This window comes from Manacus candei, unplaced genomic scaffold, assembly GCF_025592945.1.
Source record: "Manacus candei isolate 608988 ecotype Guabito, Panama unplaced genomic scaffold, ASM2559294v1 h1tg000018l, whole genome shotgun sequence".
NCBI classification, from domain to species: Eukaryota; Metazoa; Chordata; class Aves; order Passeriformes; family Pipridae; genus Manacus; species Manacus candei.
This window is the reverse complement of record NW_026138066.1, coordinates 8,270,838-8,295,152: the sequence shown is the minus strand read 5'-3', so window position 1 is coordinate 8,295,152 and position 24,315 is coordinate 8,270,838. Positions and strand designations below refer to the sequence as shown.

The following is a 24,315-nucleotide window of genomic DNA, read 5'->3' as shown; positions in this document are numbered from 1 at the left end:
ATATCCAAATAAGCAGGGATTTGATAGAGGCCAGAGGCTATTCCCAAAGCCAAACAAAATTTACTAAAATCAAGAGTAATTCAGAGATAGCTTTGGCCTATAAATATCAAAAGAACAGCAGAGTGCAGAATAAATATTTACAAACTCAGCACAGCTGATTGTTTTGGTAAAGCATATAGATTTTTATCCATTCGTGGAAGAAAAACACTCTAACTAAATCATATAGATATTTACTTTTTCAGACTGTCTTGTAAAAAATCAAAACAAAAGAAAACCATGGTATTAAGCACAAATAAAGGATGGGAAAAGGGTTGAGACTCATTTATTTAATATAGAGATCAATGGCTTTCTGGTTTCCAGCTAATACAGAGACTGAAGAATTTCAGAATGCATGTTGGGCAACATGGGTGGAAATTTGCAGAGAACTCGGAACATGAACATACCCCAGAATATATGTTGAAGCAAAGAGGCCACCATAAAGACTGTGAACCTCAAATCCAAGCAAAAGGCATAGACTGTAAACTGAAACTGCTTAGCTGATTTGCAACTTCAAAACTTCTTGTGTGCATGCACACATGTGCACACACGTGTGTGTGGGGAGGAGGGAAATTTTGTTTTAATTGAAAATGGGAATCTTAGCATTGATTAAGTCAAGCAGAGTATAGACATGCACTGTGCAAGCTGCCCCCATAGAGCTTTGGCAATGCACCTTGCTCCTGACCTGCAAAACTCCCTGCTATTCCAGTGCTGAACCTCCTGGGCAGAGAGAGAATCACATCAATTTGTCATTGTGGTGATACCGGTTATGTGATGAGAACCAATTGCCAATTAGGACAGAGATCACTGAATATCTCTGCAGCTGACCTAAGCAACATCTGAAATCTCATCTTCAGAGAGATAAATTACCATTAACCCTCAACAAAACCTCCCTCTTAATATATCTGTAAGATGAAAATAGGTGTATGAATGCAAATTCTGTGGGGGAGGTCCATATGGGGCAGGGCAAGTGGAATGAGGATACTTAAATTAAGCATCAAATATCTCAAACATGAAAGGTCAGTGCCTCAGAAGCACCAAGTAAGTCTACAACACAGAGTAAATAAAATCCTTTCACATATGAGATATGACAGTTTTCTACAGAACTATTTTAATGCAACGAAATGGGGGGATGGGGGTGAGTTAGCCTTTTTCTTACAGTCTCCCATCACACAAAGCTGCTTTATCTTATTCTGCCTTCCCCACAGAGCAGTCATTGCTAGTGCAATGAGAACAGCTTGGTATGAAGGTTCAATTGACTGACTCCCTGTTTGTTCAAAAGGCTGTGGAACCTGATCACACATTACAGACAGGAGTGTCCAGGAGCATTTGTACATGCTGCCCAGAATTGACCATGCTCAGAGTCTCCAGTCAGAGGGAACAGGAGACAGTCCCCAAAATAGCTTTTCCCTTCCCCCATCACACTAATTCCTGCTGATCTCTACAGAATATATTCTCTAGGCAATGAACTGCCTTTTACCCTGCAATCAAATCAAGAGAAGCGGGTACAGAAACAGGACTTACCTTCGAGCCACGCTCATTAAAGATTATCTCTACATCAAGGATTTTGCCGAATTGCTGCAGAGAGACAAGGGGGAAAAAAAAGATTTATTTTTGGCAATTCATTTTTTCTACCTTTTTGGACCTGGCTTAGTGCAAGAAGGGAGGTGAGAATATTTCCATTTCTAGCATACAGGCAAAGGAATAAAATCCCAGTGACGTGACCCAATTCTCTTGGGTTAAGACATGCAGATCCTCTTGGTAGCAAACACCAGGTTTTCTCACAAAAGTCTACAGGAAGAAAAACAATCTCCAGAAGAGTTTCAGGGATTTGAGGTATCTCATCTTTCCTGCTTTTAATCTAAACAATTCTTTCTTCCCTCATTCTACTATTTCATCTACAACATCTCAGGCATCTAACAACATTTCTAACATGTAATTCAGCATTTCAGCTTCCTCCTGAAGTGGCTATCACAAAGAGAAACCTAACAATGATGTTTCTCTGGAAGGGATAGTAACATCTCCCAACCTCAGAGATTCCAAACTCTGAATCTCCTTTCCTCTTATTTACCAAAACTCCAAGCCTTTAAAAGAATTGATGGCAGATTCAGAAACCACAAAAATGGCAAACTCCCAACAGTCTGTTTTTCAGAAAAAAAATAATTCAGCTTCAACCTGTGACATGTTGTTGATGGTCTGTGCAAGTCTACCACATGTGACAGAGTTCTGACCTCTGTCTCAGCTTGGACACCCTAAGGAGAGCTTTGGGTTCAAAAGAGTTCCCTATTTAGCACAGAACACAAAATGGAAAACAAGAGTTACATCATAGAAAGGAGATTTACCACCTCTGTGGAATGACATCTTTCATCTTGCTTGAAACATATTAAAATATTTCTATTGAAGTGGCCAGACTCAAATCAGTAACCTAGAGCAAAAAGCATCATCACTTCAGAGGCCCCTCTGTCTTCGAGAATTGTCATGGCTCTATTTCCAAACTGGAGGTCTGCTCTCTAGAAAGACAGGTCTAGATGTCATTTTCAGGAGCCATGTATATAAGTAGTCTTCATTCTAGAGAGACATACTGTGCTCAGACAAATGCTACATCTGAGTGTTTTTCCTATCCCATTTTTTAGGAAAGCTTCCAATGACATCGTTTTGATCTCACTACTTGCAAAAGTTTGGTAGCATATAAAGGAAGAGTCAGCAAGAAAATAAAGGTGATGAACACAGCCTCCAGGCACTGGGACACTCTCTCTCCCTTTTGCCTGTTGCTCTTAATATAGTATTTGCCTTTTTTTTTTTTAATTAACATTTGCATTCAGAGTCAAATGGGTAAAATACTCAGTTTGTGGGAGTCCTGCTTGAAAGGCTCGTGGCTAGCTTTGAAAACACGGAACATTTATAACAGGGAGCCATGATGGCTGAGCAGAAGTTTTGAATACGTAAAGCAACAAAAAGCTATTAAGTTCCTTGAACAAGTATTCCACAACTGTCTGCAAGCAAGCAAACCCCTTCCAACAATTTTAGCTATAGTTTCTGTCCGCTTCCATTCTCCAGTCTTAAAAAGAAGATCTTGGTTCACAGATGTTGTTTTTGCTGTTCTATTGTTTAAGGACAATACTTGATCTTCTATTCATCACAAGAACAATTGAATTCACAATATTCCACGTTACATGAAGTTTGAATAATGCTAATGTAAACACGCATCTTCCTTGAAAGGAAACCTCAACATCTCAATAGCTTAGGCTTGATCCATGCTGGATCCTCTTTTGACTGCGGCTGTGCCAATCACCGCTAAAATACATTTTCTATTTCTATCCCACGCTTGGCGTGGGCTTGTCAATAAAGAAGATTAACCGTTGATTGCTTTTTATTGTCTTTGTTGCATATAGCTTGGGCACTGCCATGAAAGAAATCAGTTATGATTGCTTTCCTGGTAGACTATTCCAGCGTCATTACATGACATGGGCTGAACCAATTTAAAAGCTCGTGGCTGCGGAATAGCTGTCTCTGCTCCCTTGTCCTTCCTTGTCTGGTCTCACCAGCCTCCTAGAGATGGCCTCAGTTTTCATTCTCACTTGTAGATAAACTGTACAGCTCAATGATTCTGTAAAAACCTAACCCAACAAAAGGAATAAATACAAAGCTTTTTTTGACAATTTACTGATCTGTAGTGGCTTAAAGGGTCAGGTGAGCATTAGGGCTCTAAGAAGCACAAGGGATCCTGAGAGCAGGATCTGTCCCCTGCCACATCACCTCAGCTGCCTAGCGTTGCCATACACACACTCAAACAGCCAGCCTCTCGATAAATGCAAGTGCCAAAATTATTTTCAGAATCTTCAAAGCCAAAATCACCATTCTACCCCGTTAGAATCATCCTGAAAGCAAACAAACTGTGCAGCTTCTGGTGCACAATTACGCCATGCCATCTTCCCTTTTCTGCACACCCAGCTGGGCCTGGATCCCCAGGTAGTACTACCAGCACTGCCTCCCAGTCCCATTGGGCTGAGTTCCTCCCACAGGGTTTCCACACCAACAGGAAATCCTGTCTTGTGTGTTTAACTTCTTGTGGCTGACAAAATGCTGATGGTAACATTGAACACACATGGTCTGACCCAGCTCTGTGAGAGGCGGCAGGTTTGCCTCCCTGCCTAGCAGATGATGGAGGTACGTAATTTCCTAGATGACAGACTTAAGATCACTAAATCCTGTGGCTGCAGCAAGCACAGGCTTGACATCTATTGTAATAGACTACATCCACCCATGCAAACTGCCCCAATCTCTTTTCTGCCTAGGAGTTGTGGGTGTTTGAAGAGGCAAGAGGGAAGGACCTCCTTCGGAGAGAACAGACAAAACGGGGGCTAACTGCTGAACTGAGGTTTGCTGGGGAGGGGCTTCCAACTCCATGAAAATCCCTGGAAGAAAGCAGCATGACCATGAGGCAGTTGGATGTGCCCTGGGCTCTTCAAGGCTCTGCTGTTGCCATTGCAGCTGCTCTGACAGCTCCTAACACCATGACTCTTGTCCTCGCTGCTGCAACAGTTACAGCAGATCCAGCACTGGAGGCACTTTTTTCTGGTAGCATGCCAGAATTTTCCTGAAGAATGGAAGCAGGGAAAAAAAGAACTAGTTCATTTTAACAGTGTATATCTCCTTCAAAGCTGAATCTAATTTAGTGGAACATAAAAAGGCACTTTGTTCTCCGATGGTGCTTTGCCTACCAAATGTCAACAGTGCAATGCAAACAATGGAAGTTTTAAGAGCTCCTTACTGAAAGGTCACAATTTTTGTATGGAAAATGGTGGGCCATCTAAATACAAGGGTCAACAACAAGTGCCCTCCATAATAATTTTTTTAAATCATGTATACAGGCATGTTTCTATGTTCCAACAGACAGAGGGGTCTAGCCAAATGAAACAAGTCCCATGCTTAAGTCATCCCTGAGGACTAACCGTCTAATCTCTGACCCTGAAGACATGAGTCACTGGGCTGATAGACTTGACTGGCTCATTCAGTGATTACCAAGAACTTCTGCTTAGAACCCTGCACAGCCTCTGGAGAAGGCATTGCATGCTCACCACCATGAGTTAAAAAGCTTGCTATGTGACCGAGAATCCAGTATTTCCCCACCATATATCAGGTTGTGCAAGAAGTCACCTCCATGAACTGCTCATGCACATGCCATATGACAGAAAGATATACACAAACACACTCTTCCAATTATGCCATGGCATAGGAGCTATAGCATCTTGTTTTATCTTAGTGGTCCCTTCCCTGGAGTCCCTTCCCTGAAAGCTTGACAAGCTTTCAGTTATTTTCCTGTAAAGCAGATAAATGAAAAATCAGCTCCACTACAGTGGTAGCAGGGAGTGATAGAAGTAACAGTTTTTAAGAGGCATAAAAATAATAACAGACATGAGTTATGACCAGAATCCAGTTCTCTTGTTTGAACATCTACCTTATCATTGATGCAAGGGCATTGTGCAAGTAAAGGTATATGCATGCTGTGTGTTTCTTTCCACCCAGATGACATGAAGGCAACAGATTTTTCCAGCTGAGGCCATAGCTACATTCAGTATAATAAATTTGAGAGATCTGGCACCCGAGAGCTTTTGCCTTCCAAGGTACTGACAGTTTGGTAATGCCCCTCCTGTATGCTCTGTTCCAGCTGGCCCTGCCTCCTCTCCCTGTCTAGAGCTTTCAAAATCAGCTCCAATGTGCCAGACAAATAACTTAATCCTAAGGATGCAAACAACAGGGAGTACAAGGCAAATTCTCTAGAAATCATGGAACAACAAAAGGTAATGTAAGACACCATGTGACCACATCACATCCCTACAAGAGAACTCTGTAGCCTTACAAAATTCACTTAAGAGTCCAGGGAGCTATCCAAATCTCAAAGGTGTCAAACAATCCATTCTTAAAGATGGTCAAAATTCAAAACAGCCAGGAAACCAACCTCCTGTGCAGGAAACTATTTCAAGTCCTCAAGCTTGAGATGCATGAGCAAGAGCACTTCATAAGCAGAATAGGTCCATGCTGCAGAGAGTGTCCTTTCCCTAGCTCCTAGTTCCATGGAATATACTTTCAGCTGAACACAGCTGGTTCCATCCTAGCCTGTATTAGTCAGTGCTTAATTATGGCAGCATGGGGTCTGCCAGAGCTATGCTGTTATCAGTACACGAACTTCCTCACGCAAAGCTGAGTCACATGTCTTCAAACAGTGGGGCCAACCCTGTTCAGCCAAGCTACACCAGTATGTTTTGCACTGACAGGAAGATGGAAGCATGGAGCATTTATAGACCAAAGCACTACCACAGTTTACCAACTGAACAGATAATAAACAAGCACCAAGCAGCCCTTATTTGGGTTGACCTGTTGCCCAGCAAAACACGCATTTTCTAAGAAACCAGACTTTAACAAGAAGCCACACAAAGAGCACAGATTTCTTACAGGATTTACAGACCACAGACATCCCAGTAAAAAGAAAAAAAAAAAGGTGACAAGGAATACAGCTTCTCAGTCATTTCTTATCCTCTGACTCACAAATAAAAGATTTTCACATGAAACACTGAGACAGGGGTGAACAGTACAGGAGGGTACCATCCAGAAATCTTAACATCATCCAGCTTCCAGGTCTGCACTTCCAGCTCCTTGCTGCTGCCTTGTGCCATTCCCCAGAGGTCTGACTGCAGTGTACCTGGTACTGCTGCCACAGCAAAGGTACTTGGACCCATGCCCACAAAACTAGCACACATTCAAAAATCAGTTTGAGAGGACTTAGCATGTAGACTGAGTCCATATGAAACTGGGTTAATAAAAGTTAACTCCATGTAATTTTACCCAGGCCTTTTACGTAGTTAAATCCAGCTACAGCACAGCACTATTTACTAAATGACATTCAGCCCAGTCTCGCTGCAGACTCTCCTAGTAACTCACATGAAAACCTAAACAAACCTCAGACAAGTATGTACGCTCCAGTCATTGCTGCCTTCCAACAGAAAGTTAGTACAGAAGTTTCCACAGCAGATACACTTTTGCAGAGCAAGACTGACAGTACAAGAGCTGCTGACAGCTGCAGTGACAAGCACCCCTGTGCAGAAGCACCGTGGTCCCTGCTGCGGCCGTGCAGCCAAAGCATGATGTTCAAACAGCACTGAGTACACAAGTCCTTAGCAAAAGGTGGTTTCAGGAAATGCACAAGTGAAACACATCAGTATAAACAACAGTGCCTCTTGTAACTCTAACCAACATCAGCAGGAACGAAGTGACAAGGCTGGGGCTCACTCTCATGGAAGAAAGAGCTTGGAAACAAGAAAAGTCACAGAGGCCACCTTGTGCCAGAATATTTGTTCTCCAATACTGGCACATAGGACTTGTTACATGCAATTGGTGGCCAATACTATTAGCAGATGAAAAACTTAAAATATATCTTGATATCCAGAAGACAAGACTTCCTCCTTCAGATGTCCAATCCACTAGGAAAGCAGAGTCCCTTTCTGCAACTTTCCCACTGCTGTATTTCAGGCTTCAGTGCGTGAACACCCGCAGATCAGAGCTTCTTGGTCTATCATATTATTCACCTATATGCCTTAACCCGTAATGAGTAGTTTTCTACCATCACCAATACTTGTGTATCATGAATTACTTGTGTATTTTAATTTATTTACTGGCAAATACAGATTTAAAATTCTATTGAATTCTTGGTGACAAAGAGCTGTAGTCTAAGTTGTTATTGCTTTAGCCTCGAACTATAGGCTCATGGAGGTGTTTTGCACTCTTGATACCAGAATGAAGTTGGATGAGAAATTATATCCACTGAGTTATTTTAGGAAGTGCAAAGTGACAAAATGTTTCCTCAGAGGCCAAGATCTTAGGGTTACAAGAGCTTCCAAAAATATCCGAGCTTGCAGAGCTGCAATGCTTGGGTCATACAAAGAAGTGGTCTACCACAAACTTACATTATAAAGAACCATAGAGATATGAATTATGCTTAGAGAAGGAAAATTATAAGATTACCTGCCTTAACATCCAAAGTAAAATAAACCAAAAAAAAAGTAGCTACCATTCTGTCACCTGTAATAAATGATGTTATTAATGACTTCATAAACTGAAAGTTATTAAATGTGACAGAATAGTCACCTTCATAGAAAACATCTATGGGTTATTACTGCTGTAGCTGATAATGCACAAAACCCCTTTATCAACTGGGCTGATGATGCTTCCCATCAGAAGCAGTAAAGTCTACAAGTAGTAGCCATGCAGTAAGCATGTTTTAAAAAAGCTAATGTCTCCATCTGAAGCCAAAGCCTGAGAAAATTCACACCCTGTACAGTGCTAACCCATCTCCATCTGCAAACATCATCAGCATAGTCCTTATTTTTATCTTACTATGGTAAAATGCTCTTTGCTTAAGTGTACATTCTGAAAAACATCAATTCTGACTCCTCATATTGTCGCTCTCACAACAGATAAAGATTTAGTGCACAGACACCCATTAAGACTACCAAAACAATCCACTTTACTTGTTTTTGTAGAGGCAATTCAAGATTCAGCTTGAGAACAGAAGAATCTTTATCATGTGCACTGTCCAACCCAGCCTCCATCTTCACCAGGAGACTCCTAAGTCCATCCTACTCTGAAGTCCAGAAACGATGAGACTATGCCAGCCAATTTTATAGTGGGAGGAGAACTGCTTCTTGAAGCATGAGAGGGAAGGGCTGAAGCTATCAGGAATAAGGTACAAGCACAGACACGATCGTAGCACAAAGTTGAAACACACTGAGGGAAACATGAGCTTTTCTTCTGCATACATAGTCCAGAAAGGAAGGGGACAACCTATTAGAAGTTAAGGAGAAGACTACTACCATCATGTCAGATCTTTACACACACTAGTCAAAGAATGTCTAGTGATAGTAAGATTTTTAAAAGGTTTCTAATTTGTTTTTAACACTGATAGCAATTCTTCTTCTCCCTGCTAACTTGTTCCACTGTTTAAATTAGTCCAAATGATTATTTAATGAATTTTGCCCTTATTTCAAGGGTAATTGAGTTAAATCTCAGCTTCCAACTGGAAAATCTTATTGTGACTGTAAACAAGAACTAAACCCATTAGTAGGTATCATCCGTACATAAGCACCTCTATAGGACAGACTTGTCATCTCCCAACCTCTCTTTTTAATAAACTGAGTGTAAATAATGTACCTAACACCTTACACAATTAAAAAAAAAACCACACATCTTTCAAGCCCTAGTTGGTTTTTTTTTGATCTTAAACTGATCTTAGACCTGAGTAAAATTATGTAGTCACAATCTTTTCAACTTTGAACATGAGCAAGATCACACCCCTCCTTCAACCTGATAACTCCCTTTGAATTATTGAAGCAACTATCTTCAACGATCACTAGTACTCTTCCAAATCAGTATTTTCCAAAGAAGGCTTTCCATCCTACGAGCACAGACCGGTTCCCATATAGTCAGTGCTCTGCACTGAGATGCATCAAACACGTTTTTGTTGGATTTATCATCAGTCAACCAGGCATTTCAACTCATTCTCTAACAGTAACCTTATCTTTCTCTTTCCTCCTCCTCAAATATTTTTTTAACTGCAAACCTTACTGGCAAGGTTTTAATAGTACTGTCTCCATGGGTTGATATAGATACTGAACAGAACAGAGACTGAAACAGATTCCCAGGGAAACTGATACTAGAAACAGTCTTGATCACAGATGTCTCCCCAGTAACTACTACGTTTTTATTATCTGTCATTAAAGAGGTTTTTAATCCCTCTAATGTGTGCTGTGCTTGAGATAAGTAGGATTTTTCTTAAAAATTGGTCACTTGGACAAATTCAATTGGTTGAGCAGTGTTTAATTATACCAGTATTGCTTTGTACAATCTTGTCAAAATAAACGAAACAGTATTTGTCCGCAAAGATGTATATTACAAAGTCATGCTGAATAGATACTAGCACATTTCTTCAGATTCTAATGGGTTTTTTTAAAAACTTTCTAAAGTTATTTTTATCTTGGATCAACATACGGATAGTTAGTTAGTAGCTCTTTGGGTCATTCCTTTCAGATTTTTTCAACAGTAAATTCTGGTTGGCAGTCTTCCGGCCTCCTGCAACTCCTCCTAGCTTATAAGAACTGGCTAAAAACCAGCATTAATGAATAATCCATCTCCTTGCTTTGGCTATTATCTTTAGATGTACCTTATCTAGATCTGCTATTTTTAAAATATTAGTGAGTACTGTCTCATCCTCCTTTGTTATAAATAATATAGAAAAGCAGATAAGGTACAAATACCCTAACTGTGGAATCATGCCTTTTTGGCCATCAGTATGATGCTGTTGAATACTTTACAGCTTCCATTAACACTTTGCTTTTAAAGATACCTTCCTGGACAGCTATCCTGCCAATTGTTTAATGTCCAAGAAACAGACTCTTCTAAAGCTCCTTACATTACTGCCTGATGCCATATTCTGTTTGCACAAAGCAAATACAGACAAATAACAATCACTGGTACCTAGGCAACGGTGGGATTTCAGGTCGGCTATTAACTCTTCTTTATCTGCTAGAACAAGGTCAACTATTGATTTATTCCACAGTGGGTGCAGAACTGTGTGCATTAAAAAATGACCTATTCCTTCCAGAAGCTTTCTGGAAGTCTTTTTAATGGCCTCATGAAATGTCAAGCAAATATTACCTGTTCTAAGCAGGCCATTTTATTTGCCTCCCTGTAAGATGCATATGCATAAGGAAATGTTTGCTCCTATCCTGAGGATATTTCAGGGACCCGTCAGAAACACCTAATAGCTGAGAAATGGTTGGAAACCAAATAATTTGAATTTGGTAAGAAATCCTTATGTTTGCCCCTCTCACAAATCGTGCAAGTTCAAAGAGCATTATGTAATATCCATTTAATCACATATGGGACAACATGTCTGAAGTCCCCCTCTGCTCCAGTCTGGACAAAAGCATTAGATAGTTTCTGTGCCTCAAGGCTGGGCTGACCTCTCGCGTGCTGTTGCATCCTTGAGGGGACTTCTTTACTCCCTCCCTACCATCACATTTATTTCTTCTTCCACAGCTTCACTGTCTACCCAATTCCTCTCTTTGTACAGTAGCTTGGGAAAAACACTCCAGGCAAGGATTTTGAGTCTCTCAGATATGACGTTGAAGAGATGTGACCTGACACACAGAAGGGAGAGGGAGAAGATGGGGGTTACAGGCCAGTCACAGCTCAAGACTCACACAACCGTGAGTCCCCGTTAGGAGAAAGGGTAGGTTTCAGTGAGTCACCCAAAGGAAAGCATCCTGATCCTGAAAAAGAAATAGGAGCAAGCAAGATTTAGAGAGAATTGCTCTCCTGCTTGAGGCTATGAGCATGGTAAGAGAAGCAGCACTGAAAGAAAAAGGAAGATGCACAAGGATCATTATTTCCTTGGCAAAGTAGCAAAGTTCTCTATTACCAAAAAATGGCACATGGGAGTTTTATGCCCCAGAAGATGAAGGGTCAGGTGAACTAGCAAAAGGTTTTACAAAAAATATACCATTTACGCAAGTTAAAATCACATCACTGTGCTGGAGCTTGAGATTATGTTTAGAGAAAAAAATAAACAAACAAAAATAACTTGAACACATAGTGTTATTTTCCTATCCCTTCCATGTACAACAAGGGTACCCTATGGGCCGAAAAAAAGGACAGGAAATCTTAAGGTAAGTAATTAGGCTGCATTTTCTACAAATCACTACTTAGGACAGCAGTTCATTTAAATTGCCTGGGTCATCCAATCTGTAAAGCAGAGGCAAGAGTCACTAGGACAGGGATGTCCTTGTCATTTCCATCTCATCCATGTCTCCCACACCAGGAGCACATGGAGGAGGAGCATCAAGGTGAAGGAGTGTGAAAAGGGCTAGTTGTCAAGCCAAGCGCCAGTCCCAGGAGAAGGGACAGCAACGTGTAAGTGATTTATGTAAGCGATGCAGCTCCCAGGAGAGGGGAGCAGCAGTAGCAGAGAGCAGGACGTGATAAATACAGATTGTAGCAGGTGGTCCAAGAACTGTCTGTGATTTCAGCAACCATTTATCCAAACCGGATGGAACTGCCTACCACACAGCCCTGCAACAGCAAAAAGCAAGCTAAAAAACCACAAAAGCAGAGCAGGCGACTGAGAATATTCAGCAATCACAGATTGCCAGGAGATGAGTTTCATTATGAAAACATTCCAACAGATGGCAAAAGTGTGACAATCTAAGGTATGAACAACACGGAAGTAAACCTAATCCTCCTGCAACAGAATCACAGACTCACTGTTTTGGCTGGCAATTAAGTCCAGAGGTTGCTTATTGTAACCCTTGCTCACAGCAGGTCTAAGAAGATCTGGCTGGCCAGGCTGTGTCAGTGAAGGCACACACCTTCAAAGATAGAGTTTCCACAATCTTCCTGGGCAACATTTTCCACTATTTAAGCATCCTCACAGTAAAAACAAAATTTTCCTGATATCTAATTGATATATCAAAGGCAGAGAGGCCCTGCAGAGAGACCTAGACAAACTACAGGGCCGGACAATCACCAACTATACAAAGTTAAAGAAAGACAAGTGCCAGATTCTGCACTGTGATGGGGCAACCCTGGATGTTCATGCAGGCTGCGTAATGAGGTGCTGGAAAGCGGTGCCATAGAAAGGGACCTGGGGGTCCTGGTAATTGCAAGTTGAATATGAGTCAGCAGAGCCCTGTCAGCCAGGAGGGCCAACCATGTCCTGGGGGGCATCAGGCAAAGCATCGCCAGCTGGTTGAGGGAGGGGACTGTCCTGCTCTGCTCTGCATTGGTGAGATCTCAGCTTGAATATCATGTGCAGTTTTGGGCACTGCAATATAAGAAAGATATTAAGCTATTGGAGAGTGTCCAAAGGAGGGCAACAAAGATGGTGAAAGGCCTTGAGGGGAAGCTGTATAAGGAGCAGCTGAGGGCACTTGGTTTGTTTGGCCTGGACAAGACAAGACCGAGAGGTGATCTCATAGCAATCTACAACTTCCTCACAAGGGGAAGCGGAAGGGTTGGCACAAATCTCTTCTCTTTGGTGGTGACCAATGACAGGACCCAAGAGAACTGCATGAAGCTGTGTCAGGGGAAGTTTAGGTTAGATATTAGGAAAAGGTTCTTCAATTAGAGGGTGGTTGGACACTGGAACAAGCTTACCAGGGAAGTGGTCACAGCACCAAGCCTACCAGAGTTCAAGAAGCATTTGGACAACACTCCTAGGCACATGGTGTGATTCCTAGTGGGTTCCTTGCAACTCAGGATATTCTATGATTCTACTTCCTATGTTCCAACTTGTGATTGTTGTCTTTGTCTCATCATCAGATACCATTGAAAATAATCTGGATACATCTTTTCTGTATCCTCTGATCAGGTAGTTGCAGACAACAAAAATAGCCCTCCTCTGCCCTTTTATTCTCAAAGCTGCAAAAGCCCAGACCTCAGACTCCACTCACATGCCAAGTTCTGCAGCCCCCTGATCATCTCAGTGGTGCCCACTAGGCTTCCTTCAGTATTTCATTTAGATGAAGTGCACTTCTTGCACTGGAGATCCTCCACTGGACAGAGTTTTCCAGATGCAGTCCAACAGCTCCTGGAGACAGGGAAAGGATCCCTTCCCTGGGCCTGCTGGCTACTCACTAACAAGGCCCAGGGTGCCATCCGCGCCCCTTTGCATCGAGGGCACACTGCTGCTCATGTTAAAGGGGTTGTCCATCAGGATCCCACATCTTTTACTGCAGGGCATCTCCCTAGACAACCAGCCCGTACTGCTGCAGGGGTTATTCCCCCCCAAACGGAAAGCCTGAAATTCAGTTTTGCCAAGTATCTTAAGATTTCCCTCAGCCCATTTCTCCAGCCTGGCCAGGTCCCGCTGAATAGCAGCCTTGCCTTCATGCATTTTGACCACTCCTCTCCATTTGGCCTCATCCACAAAACAGCTTCTTATGGACACAAAAAGTTTCAAGAGCAAGGAGCAGAGATCTCTCACAATATATAGCAACTGGGGCTTTTGTTAAGACCATCAGTGAAATTTTTAACATTTCTGCATGTTTTGTTCGCTTTGTACTGTCCATGCTATGAACAAATAAGCCCAATTCTTCTCTCATTTATAGGAGTCTGAGCTTGAAGTCCATGAATTTGACATATTTACAATATTGCAACACTACTCTGCATGTGAGTGTGTGTATGTGCACACATGTACACCCACAGAGATGGCTCAGGAGATACAACAACTGAAACAGGAATACTGCAGAATTTGGAGGAGCAGCTGGATTTGCAGCTAGGACCAAGGTATACACTCAAAGCCTAAAGTGACAAGAGGAACTCTAGGTTTCATCTTTCCTGACTTGAATTCTCTGGACTGTATCTTAAACAGGCTGTTAACTTAAAAGCTATTCAGAAATATTTTTTTAAGACTGTAAAAAATGCCATCAACCAAGGATTATATTGTAATCATATCAACAAGTCCAATACTCCTGATGATGATGATGATATATAGATAACTTCACCTCAGGGTTAGGTCATGAAGCATCTATAACATTTATCTCTGTGTTCACAAGGAATGAGTCACCACCTATACTCATGTAAACAAACTCTTCCTTGAAGAGCTTATAAATTGAGAATCATGAATAGCATACAGGGATTAGGGAAGACAAACTATTTGGTCAAAAGAAACAGAATGTATATCATACGCAATGTAAAATACCATCTGACTTGCACTAGCTTTTCCACATGCAATTGCTAGGTGGCAAATACCTTGCAGCAATTTTTCATCACAGAAATGGATCACGGAGGAGGACATAAATATTTCATCAAGTTTCTATGCAACTGAAAAACAGTCCTTTGCAAGGGATACATTAAGTCAATGTTTAATCCAAGTCTTTACTCAGAAAGAAGGTGAAGTTTTGTTTTGGGTTTGTTGGTTGTTTTTTTTCCCCAAACCAATTGTTAGATTACACTGAACATTGCTGCCCAGAGAAGCTGCGGATGCCCCATCCCTGGAGTTGTTTGAGGCCAGGCTGGATGGAGCTCTGAGCAGTCTGGTCCAGTGAAAGGTGTCCCTGCCTATAGCAGAGGTGTTGCAATTAGATGATCTTTGAAGTCCCTTCCAATCCAAACCATTCTATGATTCTATTACCAACTTGATAGGAAGAACACTGATAAAGTTCTCATGTGTATTTACCAGCCAAGTTAAATGCTACCAATTGTCCTAGTCCTTCAATTATTTTACAGTGTGTTGACTAAATTGAGGGGGACAGGCTTTTCATTCACATAAGTACACCAGCACCAGGTGTCCCACCTGTGGGAAAGGAGAATCTGCCATGCCCTAAAAGGCAGCGATAACTTACCCCAAACATCTGCCGAAGGTCAGGATCTCGGAAGCGGAAGGGAATGTTAGACACATGAAGTCGTTTTGGAGTGGATTTGCTCTCAGTATTCTCGCTGCTCTGCGTCTGTGATTGCTGTCCATCTGTCTGTGCCCCTCCTTCTGTCTGCTGAAATCAGAGAGACAAAAGCACGTGCATGAGTAGAAACCATAATTCTTCTCACATGCCATGTCTACCTTTTTTTAGGTATTAGCACTACACTTGTAATTGCACTACCTAGCACTTGACAACTATTTTGATAAAGCCAGCAGCCCTTAACAATTGATTTGTTGTTCTTCCCCTCCCTTTCCATGAGTAAACAGTAATGAGATCTCAGCCTCCCTCCCCTCGTATCACCTATCAGCTTAGTAGAGTTGTCTTTGGTTTTCTTAAATTGCTTCTCTCTTTTAGCCTGTTCTTCCTCACTTCAGCTGCCACCATATGAAAGCTCTAATGAAGAGGCGGATCTTTCATATCCTGAAGCTGGGAGGTAGTACCGCCACTCTAATCTCATGTGGCAGGATGTTCATACAATCATCAAAATCCCACAGCTGAAGTGGCAGCTCTTCACTGGGCCAATACCAGACGTGCATCCCCAAGCAAAACGGCATTTGCTCTGTCAAGCTCCCTTCAGAGAAACATTACCCCAAAAGAAGATCTATAATTAAATGGTAAAATCCATGTACGAACAGATTATGGATGTCTTTGATTAACTTTTCTCGTACATTTAAGTGAGCCCAGGAAGAGAAAACAGTCATCATCATCACCACAAGATTTATAAAAATTTCAAGTGCTACTTTCTGCTACCAGTTCCATAGCTAAGAAAAGGTATTTGTTCCACCATTCTCAAGCACTGACTGGCGTTGCAAAGCAAGGCCAAAGGGTAGGCCAGGAGTTCTTGTTCACAGAAAAAGTACAGCACACAGGCAGAGGAATAAGGGGGACCTGTGTGCCAGAGGAGAGACCTAATGCCCCGCTGAGATAACTGGCAGAAGAAAAGAAAGGAAGAGAACCTCAGCCACTTGTGTGGGCTTAGACTGAAAAGGGGTAAAATTTGAGCACAGCACTAAATATAACGGCAAGGCCCCTTTGCAAAATGGCTTGATGGAAAAATGGCATTCTTCACACTTTAGTCACAAAAACGAGCTCAAAACCTCAGAGCTACAGAACAAAGCAGACTACAATTTGGTCGGTTTTATTGCTCTGTCCCTTTCCAAGCGCATGCACTGACAGGCCACGGTATTCAAAGAGCACTCACCCCCTCACTATCTCCTGCTGCTCTCAGTCTCCTAGGAGTCATGCTTTGACTACCTGTGTGATGCACTTTTAAGTGTCATTTCAACTCTTTAGACGCCAACCTGACTTCTGCCTTAACTCATCAAGTAAAAAGTTCTACAAGAAGGCAAGGACTGTGCAATTGCTAGAGTCAGTCTTTTTAAGGCATTTTTAAGTACACACATAGGCCTTAAAGATGGAAGAGTCGGGGTGAGTTTTTTACTGGTTTGGGCCCTTTTTTCCCCCATTTTAAACATGTGATTTGTGTATCAAAGATGAAAAAAATCTGAGGGGAGTTGCCCATAACATCTCCCCAACCACTGAATGTACTTGCTAGGCTGATCTGTACATCACTCAATATACAACACTTCACGTACATTTGGAATCATCTCCACAGATAAGCTCAACCGGCAACATTAAGAGAGTGTCTTCTGTCCAGAAATATCACTTACAGACATGACCTTGAACTTGCACATTGGTTATAAAGCAAGTAAATATAAAGATAAGGCAAGGAAACAGTAAGCACTGGGGTCTTGTCATGCTGAGCAAAGCAGTGGCAGCTTTCCATCTCATTTCGGGAGGGCTGCGCATTCAGCAGCACAAAACACGTTTGATCTGGTTAACACAAATTAGGCTGTGGCAGGAAGAATGAAGATACTGCCCTGGCGAGCATCTCTACTTCCCACAGTTGTGCAAGTCTTAGGTGAAGCCTGGTAGAATGAAGAATTTTTATTTGGCTAAGACTCATCCATCCCACAAACATAAAATTCTTAGGAACAACCTCAGAAACTTCCATTTGCTCTTATCCAAAAGCTGTCTCCACCCACCCCCACCATCTCCCCTCTTCTCCTGCCCTCAACCCCATGACAAAAAGGTTCTCCAAACATACAGAGAGTGTACCCTAGGGGAACAATCAGTGCAGCTGGCCTGCGATTTAATCAGACCATGCTATTTAGTGGGGGTTTTTTTACTCCATCAGAGTGCTTTGCTCCTCAGGGCAAATCTGTCCAAGAAGGACAAAACACAGGAGTAGCCTATCTATCATCACTGTATACAACACCTGCAAGTGAGTTCTTCAAAGTAACTCCCAAAAAACACCAACACTCCTGCTAAAAGGGATATCTACAATCCACTTTGGAGCCCTGCTAGTGCAATTTGCCAAATCCCATGTTTTCTATGGCTTTGCATGGATTTGGCAAGTGAGCAAACACCCATGCACAAAGTGCATCTTCTGCTGTGTGAATGAGGAAATGCACAGATCTTGAATGGTGATGACAAAAATGTTTTAGTCTTTAAATTTAAATACAGGTTGCACAGGATTGGATCTGCTGTTTCCACAGGGGAGGAAGCCAGAATGTTGTCTGCACTCCTCTCCCATCCATTTGTTCCTAGGCAAAGGGCAGAACTCCTTTCTTACCAAGGGTGTGATGTATCATGTAGAGTGGCCCACCCAAAAGCACTCACAGCTGGTCCTGCATATGGCAGTGTCATTTTGCATCATGTGAGATGTGTACAGCAAGACAAATGCTTCAAAGAGGAGAAACAATAGAAGGAACAGGGGATTTTGGTCCTTTACCTTTTTAACTACACTGAGAGTCCTCAAATGCTTTTCAGGCTTTCACATACCCTGATTTTTCAGTAGAAGTTTAACATTAAATACTTTGTGTCTCTGGATGCTGTAGCTCCCTCATCTCTATGGTCCCATGGTCCTAAGGTAAGATTTGAACTTTCCACCACTATAACATTAGCTCAATATATATGACTACTGCCACACATTCAGCTACAACATAAATGAAAGAAACAGTGTCCTCAGATCTTTCTTTTTTTCCTTTTATAGTTATTCCTTGGCTTAATTCACTAGGAAGGAGATGAAAGGAAGGGCCTGGAGTCTGTTCTAAGGCAGCACATAACAGATGCTGGCAACAGTGCTACTCTGACCAAGCCAGACAACAAAAGCCCACATTTCACCAAGCGCCCACTCCCCACCTTGACTCCTTCCCCATACGGAGTTTAATCTCCTTCTGGCCTCATGTCAACACTTCACAGTGAAGAAATGGACCTCTCCCTTTGCTATAGACAGTGATTCAGCTCGGAAGGGAGCTAACACACATTCAATGCCTGTCATCAGGCAACACAGAGACATGCTGTGGCAGAGATCTTGCATTTAGGAGCTGTACTGCATTCTCCGTACCTCCTCAGCACACTCCGTGTAACATATACTGATGCAGGTGATAATGTCATTCATGCCTGCACACGCAAGCTTTGAGCTCTGCTCAAGGTCACTGAGAAACACATCAGAGCTCAGGACACGAGCAGCATGTGCTTTACTTTTAACTACTTGCTGCCTGTGCCCCCATGTCAGCTCCTCCCTTACACCCACCAGCAGCAAGGAAATGCAACGCAAGAAGAGGCAGCTGCAAAGAGAAGCACAGATATATACATGTGCACGTGCCCATGTAAAAGGGGAGGAGGACACCTGGCAACATGAAGGTGTTCTGAAAGGTTTGGGGGCATCTTCCCACCTCTCAGCTGGACTCCTCTGTCCTAACCCAGGTGGTGATCAATTAAATGCTGGGGATTTCTCTGCAGCAGCAGGGAGGATGGGGCTCCAGCACCACCTGAGCTCCGAGCAGATCTCCATCTGCATGGCTAGACGGAGGGCTACCTCCCCAGCAAACCAGACAAGCACCAGTGTGACAGGCTAGCACAGAGATTATTAATACCCAGAACATTCTGTTTACATCTCCCACTTGCTTCTAGAACTGGAACCGCTTCAGGTCCAAGTTAGAGACAAACAAAAAACAACCCCTCGTTCTCTCCCCCAAGAAGCAGGCAGTCCAAAATGCTGTGAATCATAATGAGGAGGTTAAGAGCTATAAATCACTGCAAAGAAAATATTTACAAAATACAAACTGTAACTAATAACTATATTTAAAAGGGGATTTGGGTGGCTTACAAAATCTAGGAGACAGCCTGTGCTCACTCCACTGCTCCTAGACCAGTCTTGAATTCAAAAAAACCCAAAACCACACATCCAACCTTGGTTGGATCAAGAGCTTGAAGGACTCTGGAGACAAGGACTGAAAGCTACAAGTGGCAGAAGGCAATCTTCCCATTGTGAAGCAGAGTGCAGATAATGTGGAAAACTCTCTGTAACTTCTAGTGAAGAACCTGTGTCAAAACAACCAGTCATCCACCAATGAACAGACGCCCACTGAGCAGGTCTGGTGGAAAAACGAGTGAAGAATTAGGCTCTAGACACAAGATCACTTTCCTGCCCCAGCACAATCTACTGAAGTCAGACTGAGGTCCTACACATCCAAGAGCAAAGGCCATGGGAACTTTGGCTGCTTAAAAAACTCGTTTAGCAGACAGAAGACCACAGGGCTAATCATCATCTTTCAACAGCAGTAAATATAGTTTTACAATTATATCCATGCACTTGATTTTTCAGAGATGTCAGCAGCGTTATATTAAAAAAAAACACATTTGGGCTACTTACAGGCACAATTAACTATTATCCAAAGTACTCTGTATGCCAAAAAACCAGACAAAAAAATGCTAAGGACATACCAAATTACTTCTGCAAGATTTTTTTACTATTTTCAGTATAGTCAGATGAATTCAGGGCATATTTTTTCAATTCTTAGTTACCTATTTTCAGACACACTGAAGCTTAAGTAATTTTGTTCACTTTCCTCATTAAAAACATACCTCACAGAACAAAAACCTAACATAGGAAAGCACACAGGAAACTTTGCTATCTCTCCTGTACATCTCTGATTTGTCAGGTAACACTTTCAATCTAAAGGTGGATATTTCTAATGGGATTCACTTTTTCTTTTTTCTCCCCACCTTTCAATGAAGTGGTGAAATGGAGCCCCCCAAAACGCCTGCTCTGCTGGTCACAGCCAAACCCTTTGTCAGCAGTTCCAGCCCATTCCTCACAAAAGGATGCCCTTACAAGGTGAAAGAAACAGCAAGATTTCCCCAGCTAGTAGTCAACCCTGGACCGTTCCATTGACAGTGGCAGAAGAACAGTCACACAGTGACAGACTTCAGATCCATCCAGCCCATTATCTTCTTTCTAACAGCAGCCAAATCTGTGGAAGAATGCAAGAACAGGGCAAATGTTCACTGGCTTTTCTCTAGCAAGCTAAGCCAGTTGATGTCATAACTTGCAAAGCACGCAAGTTGTGGATAAGAGTTGCAATGACAAGTTCTTCATTATATGAAAAAAAACCCAAGTAATAAAACCTGCTTTTTTTTTCATACGTGGCACCCAGTTATTTCATGTGTGCGTCCTAGTAAGCGAAAATGGGAAAGTTCCCTGTTTTAGTTCCCTTACCATCCAATATTCTGTGTGCTTCTCATATGCCTTCACTCCTGTCAGCCCTTTTTGTAAGTGAAGATTTCACTTCTTTTCATAAAGAACCTGCTACATTCCTTTCATCATCACTATTATCCTTCCCTGTACTACTGCTAGATCTGCTACAACCTTTGAAAGATACACAGAAGTACCACAGCTGTATACTCTAACATGATATGTGCTGATTTATTTCCCATTTCTCATTTTAAAACCACCTCACTAGACACAAGTCTGCAAGTGCTGACAATAATCTGCCTTGTACTCAGAATAATAAAATAATCTGCCTCATATTCAAAGAAAACTCCTGATGTTAAATGTCAGGGTTTGCAACCTCAAGACAGCAATTTCTAGGTTGAGGTGGCCAAACAATCACCAGCCAACTACTTATGTGAAGATAGTTCTTCCTCGTGTCCACCTGCTCAGCAGTATCAGAAAATAACTGAGGATATTCATTAAACATATTCTTCACCTGAAATACCTCACATGAGCAATTGCTTTAATTACTAAAGGGATGAAAAGTAATTACAGAGGAAAATTCTGCAATCTCAGTCTAGGCAAGAAATACCCAAGGGAAAGTCATCATTATAACATCATCCATGTGTTGCAAAAGCCAGTTGAGGAATCCTTGGTGCTGTTGGCTCCCTTCCATCTAAAGTCTTGCTAGATGTACAGGGCACAGCCAGACGACCAAGCACCTTCCCTGCCTTGGTTTTGAACATGACACGTATGGGTCTCCCACCACAGAAGTGTCTCCTTTGAGAAACTGGAAAGTCGAGATCCCTTTATGGTATAGTGGATGAGTTAAGCATGTTCCAGTACGACAGCACATCAAGAAGCCGAGGCACGATGGTCTGCAATTAAATAATGCTTTATATTGGTTCATGACAACGTAACATCAAGGCAACAGCACCTGCCATTTTCACGCAAAATAATTTACATAAACTTATTCCTCTACTTCCGTATCTCCAGCTGCATTCCATAATTTATACAGACATACAGATTCTTCCCTCTGACATTAACAAGAGAAACAAGTTGAATAATCAGCTCGCAGTATTAAGTGCATTGCATTTACTATCAAGCAAGCTTTTTTAGTTCAGCAGATGATTAATCTTCCCTCTGCGGGTAGAGTACCAGGGGATGCAGAGAGCTGACAACTGCTCTCGGCTTCTGGCCATGCTCTCCATACGCTTACCTTGCAACAACAGCATTTGCTGGATCCCTCCAAGAGCTGCTCTAATTCATTAACCCAGCAAAAGAATTGGACAGCTTTCTGCCAGGTCAGTGAATTAAAGTGGCTCACGTAAGGAATGCCAGAGCCAGTAAATAGGAGTGGGAGTTTGCGCTTGGAGCCAGATATCTCTTTTCTGACAGCAGTGAATCTTTTAGATCAGCTCAGCTGCCAGAGGTACTGCAGCCTAATTAGCATCTCCCCTTGCAGCTAACTATGCTGGGTGTCTCCATTAGGGATAAGAGCACTAAAGTAAACCAAGAAGGGGGAAGGGGGAAAAAACCAGGCGACCCAGCACTGTAAGCAGTGAAATGCAGAGTGTCAACTGTTTAAGAGACAGGCTGCAACAGGCAGACCAAGTAGGCCAAATATGGTCCGGTACCTCAGTCTATTTTTAATCCAGTTCTTTCAGCTGTGCTTTGGGACAGTATCAAGAGAAAGGACAGATGCCTGGAGATGAAGTATGAGAGATCTGCATGCCAGGCAAGAAACAAAGCCCCACAGATGAGGCTTGATCCTAAAATAAAAAAAAGATTCTAAAATATGAAGTTGTTTGTATTACACTACCTATTGTGTCAATTTCTTTTCCATGTCTCTGTTCTGAAAGCTCTGAATGCTTTCCACTACACTCACACTGCCAGAACCAAGCTCATCCTTAGCTGGTGACACCAACCAGTCGTTCCCCTTTGCTCAGGGCTTTTAGACTGCATAGGAAGGCATGGACTTTGACTCTCAGAGTTTATTTTACGTAAGTTCACTACTGATCTTTGACCTCAGGCTTCCAAATCACTGTCTGTTAACTCAAACACCACCGCTAATTTCAAATCATTCAATCTGACTCACCCACAAGAATCTGCCAAGTTTCTATGAAAAGGTGCTCCGACCTGGTGTGTTAGGGACCTTGCTATAGACCCTTTCACACTGCTGTGTAGCATCTTACCAACGAGATTAAATTGCCCTTTTCATGAGGGACCCCTAAGCCACCCCATGTTCTTTGTTACTTTGGCTATTATCCTAAAGGCTATCAGCCTGAAAAGCAGGAAGGCCCCACCATCTGACCACACCTTTTGCTATCTCACCCTGTCCCGCCAACTGGACCAAGCACAGGCCTTGTTCTTAAAAGCAAGCAGGGAACTTATCTGTCTGGTTGAATGAATTTCTGATTCATCCCATGGGAGCACAGGCTTCAAGTCAGCAGCTAGAAAACCTACTGGCTGTTTGGTCTGGGGTATCACCTTCACACAAATGACAGCAACTGTGCTTGTCAGTCACAATAATGAGAGGGAAGGCTCATACCTCACCCCTGATGACTTTTCACTCTATTCAAGTTAGCACTTTTGTTTGAGTAAGATAACAAAATGGTGAAAGGAAAAGATACCTTAAAGCATAGCAGTCTAGTCCATATGGACTGAACACGTGTATCCAACAAGCAATAACCAGTGCATGTCATGGACAAGGTGCTTGACATTACCTGTAAATGTTTAAGGTGAAATACCCAACCTGTTCTGCTGTATATTTTAATAGCACACTTTAGCCTGAGTAACTACTGAGCCTTTTTCCTTCCCCTAGATCCTACATCATTAATCAGCATACTGAGATGGAGAAAAGTTACATGGAATTACATCCCAAGGCAGCCCACAGAATAAAAATAACTTCATACAGAAGAAGTCCTCTACAAAAAGATAAGGGAACTTGGAAGATCCAGGATGTAGTGGATGTGAAAGCGGCATGTGAAAGGCCCTTGGTTGAGGCACCTTCCCCCCTCTCTCTCCTTGGATTTCTTTATGTGCCACCATCTGGGATCCTTTGGGCTTGATGAGTCCCAGCCACAGCAGTCACAGCAACACTGTGCCCTCACCCTTTCCCAGCCAGCTGTGGCCCTCGAGCCTAACTCTGCACGCTCAGCTCACACATCTTTAACCACATCAAATGGTCACACCAGATGTGCCCACCTGTTTCCAACAGCCAGTACAAGTGTTGTGTGTTATTCAGCC

General features: G+C 42.4%; 1 protein-coding gene across 21 annotated transcripts in view; it reads right to left on the bottom strand.

Moving 5' to 3' along the window:
• The window catches only part of RBFOX2 (RNA binding fox-1 homolog 2), a 173,427-nt gene that overhangs the window by 35,965 nt on the left and 113,147 nt on the right, over positions 1 to 24,315 (bottom strand). For 19 of the 21 annotated variants that reach the window (XR_007904084.1, XR_007904085.1, XR_007904080.1 and 16 more), the window contains 2 exons: positions 15,432 to 15,578; positions 1,561 to 1,614 (listed from right to left, as the gene is read on the bottom strand). Coding sequence is in view for 12 of the 21 variants with exons in the window: in XM_051784610.1 (XP_051640570.1) it covers positions 1,561 to 1,614; positions 15,432 to 15,578 (201 nt within the window). In the remaining 9 variants the exon portion in view is untranslated. The remainder of the gene's footprint in view (positions 1 to 1,560; positions 1,615 to 15,431; positions 15,579 to 24,315) is intronic. The other 2 variants (XM_051784613.1, XM_051784611.1) reach the window with 1 other exon arrangement.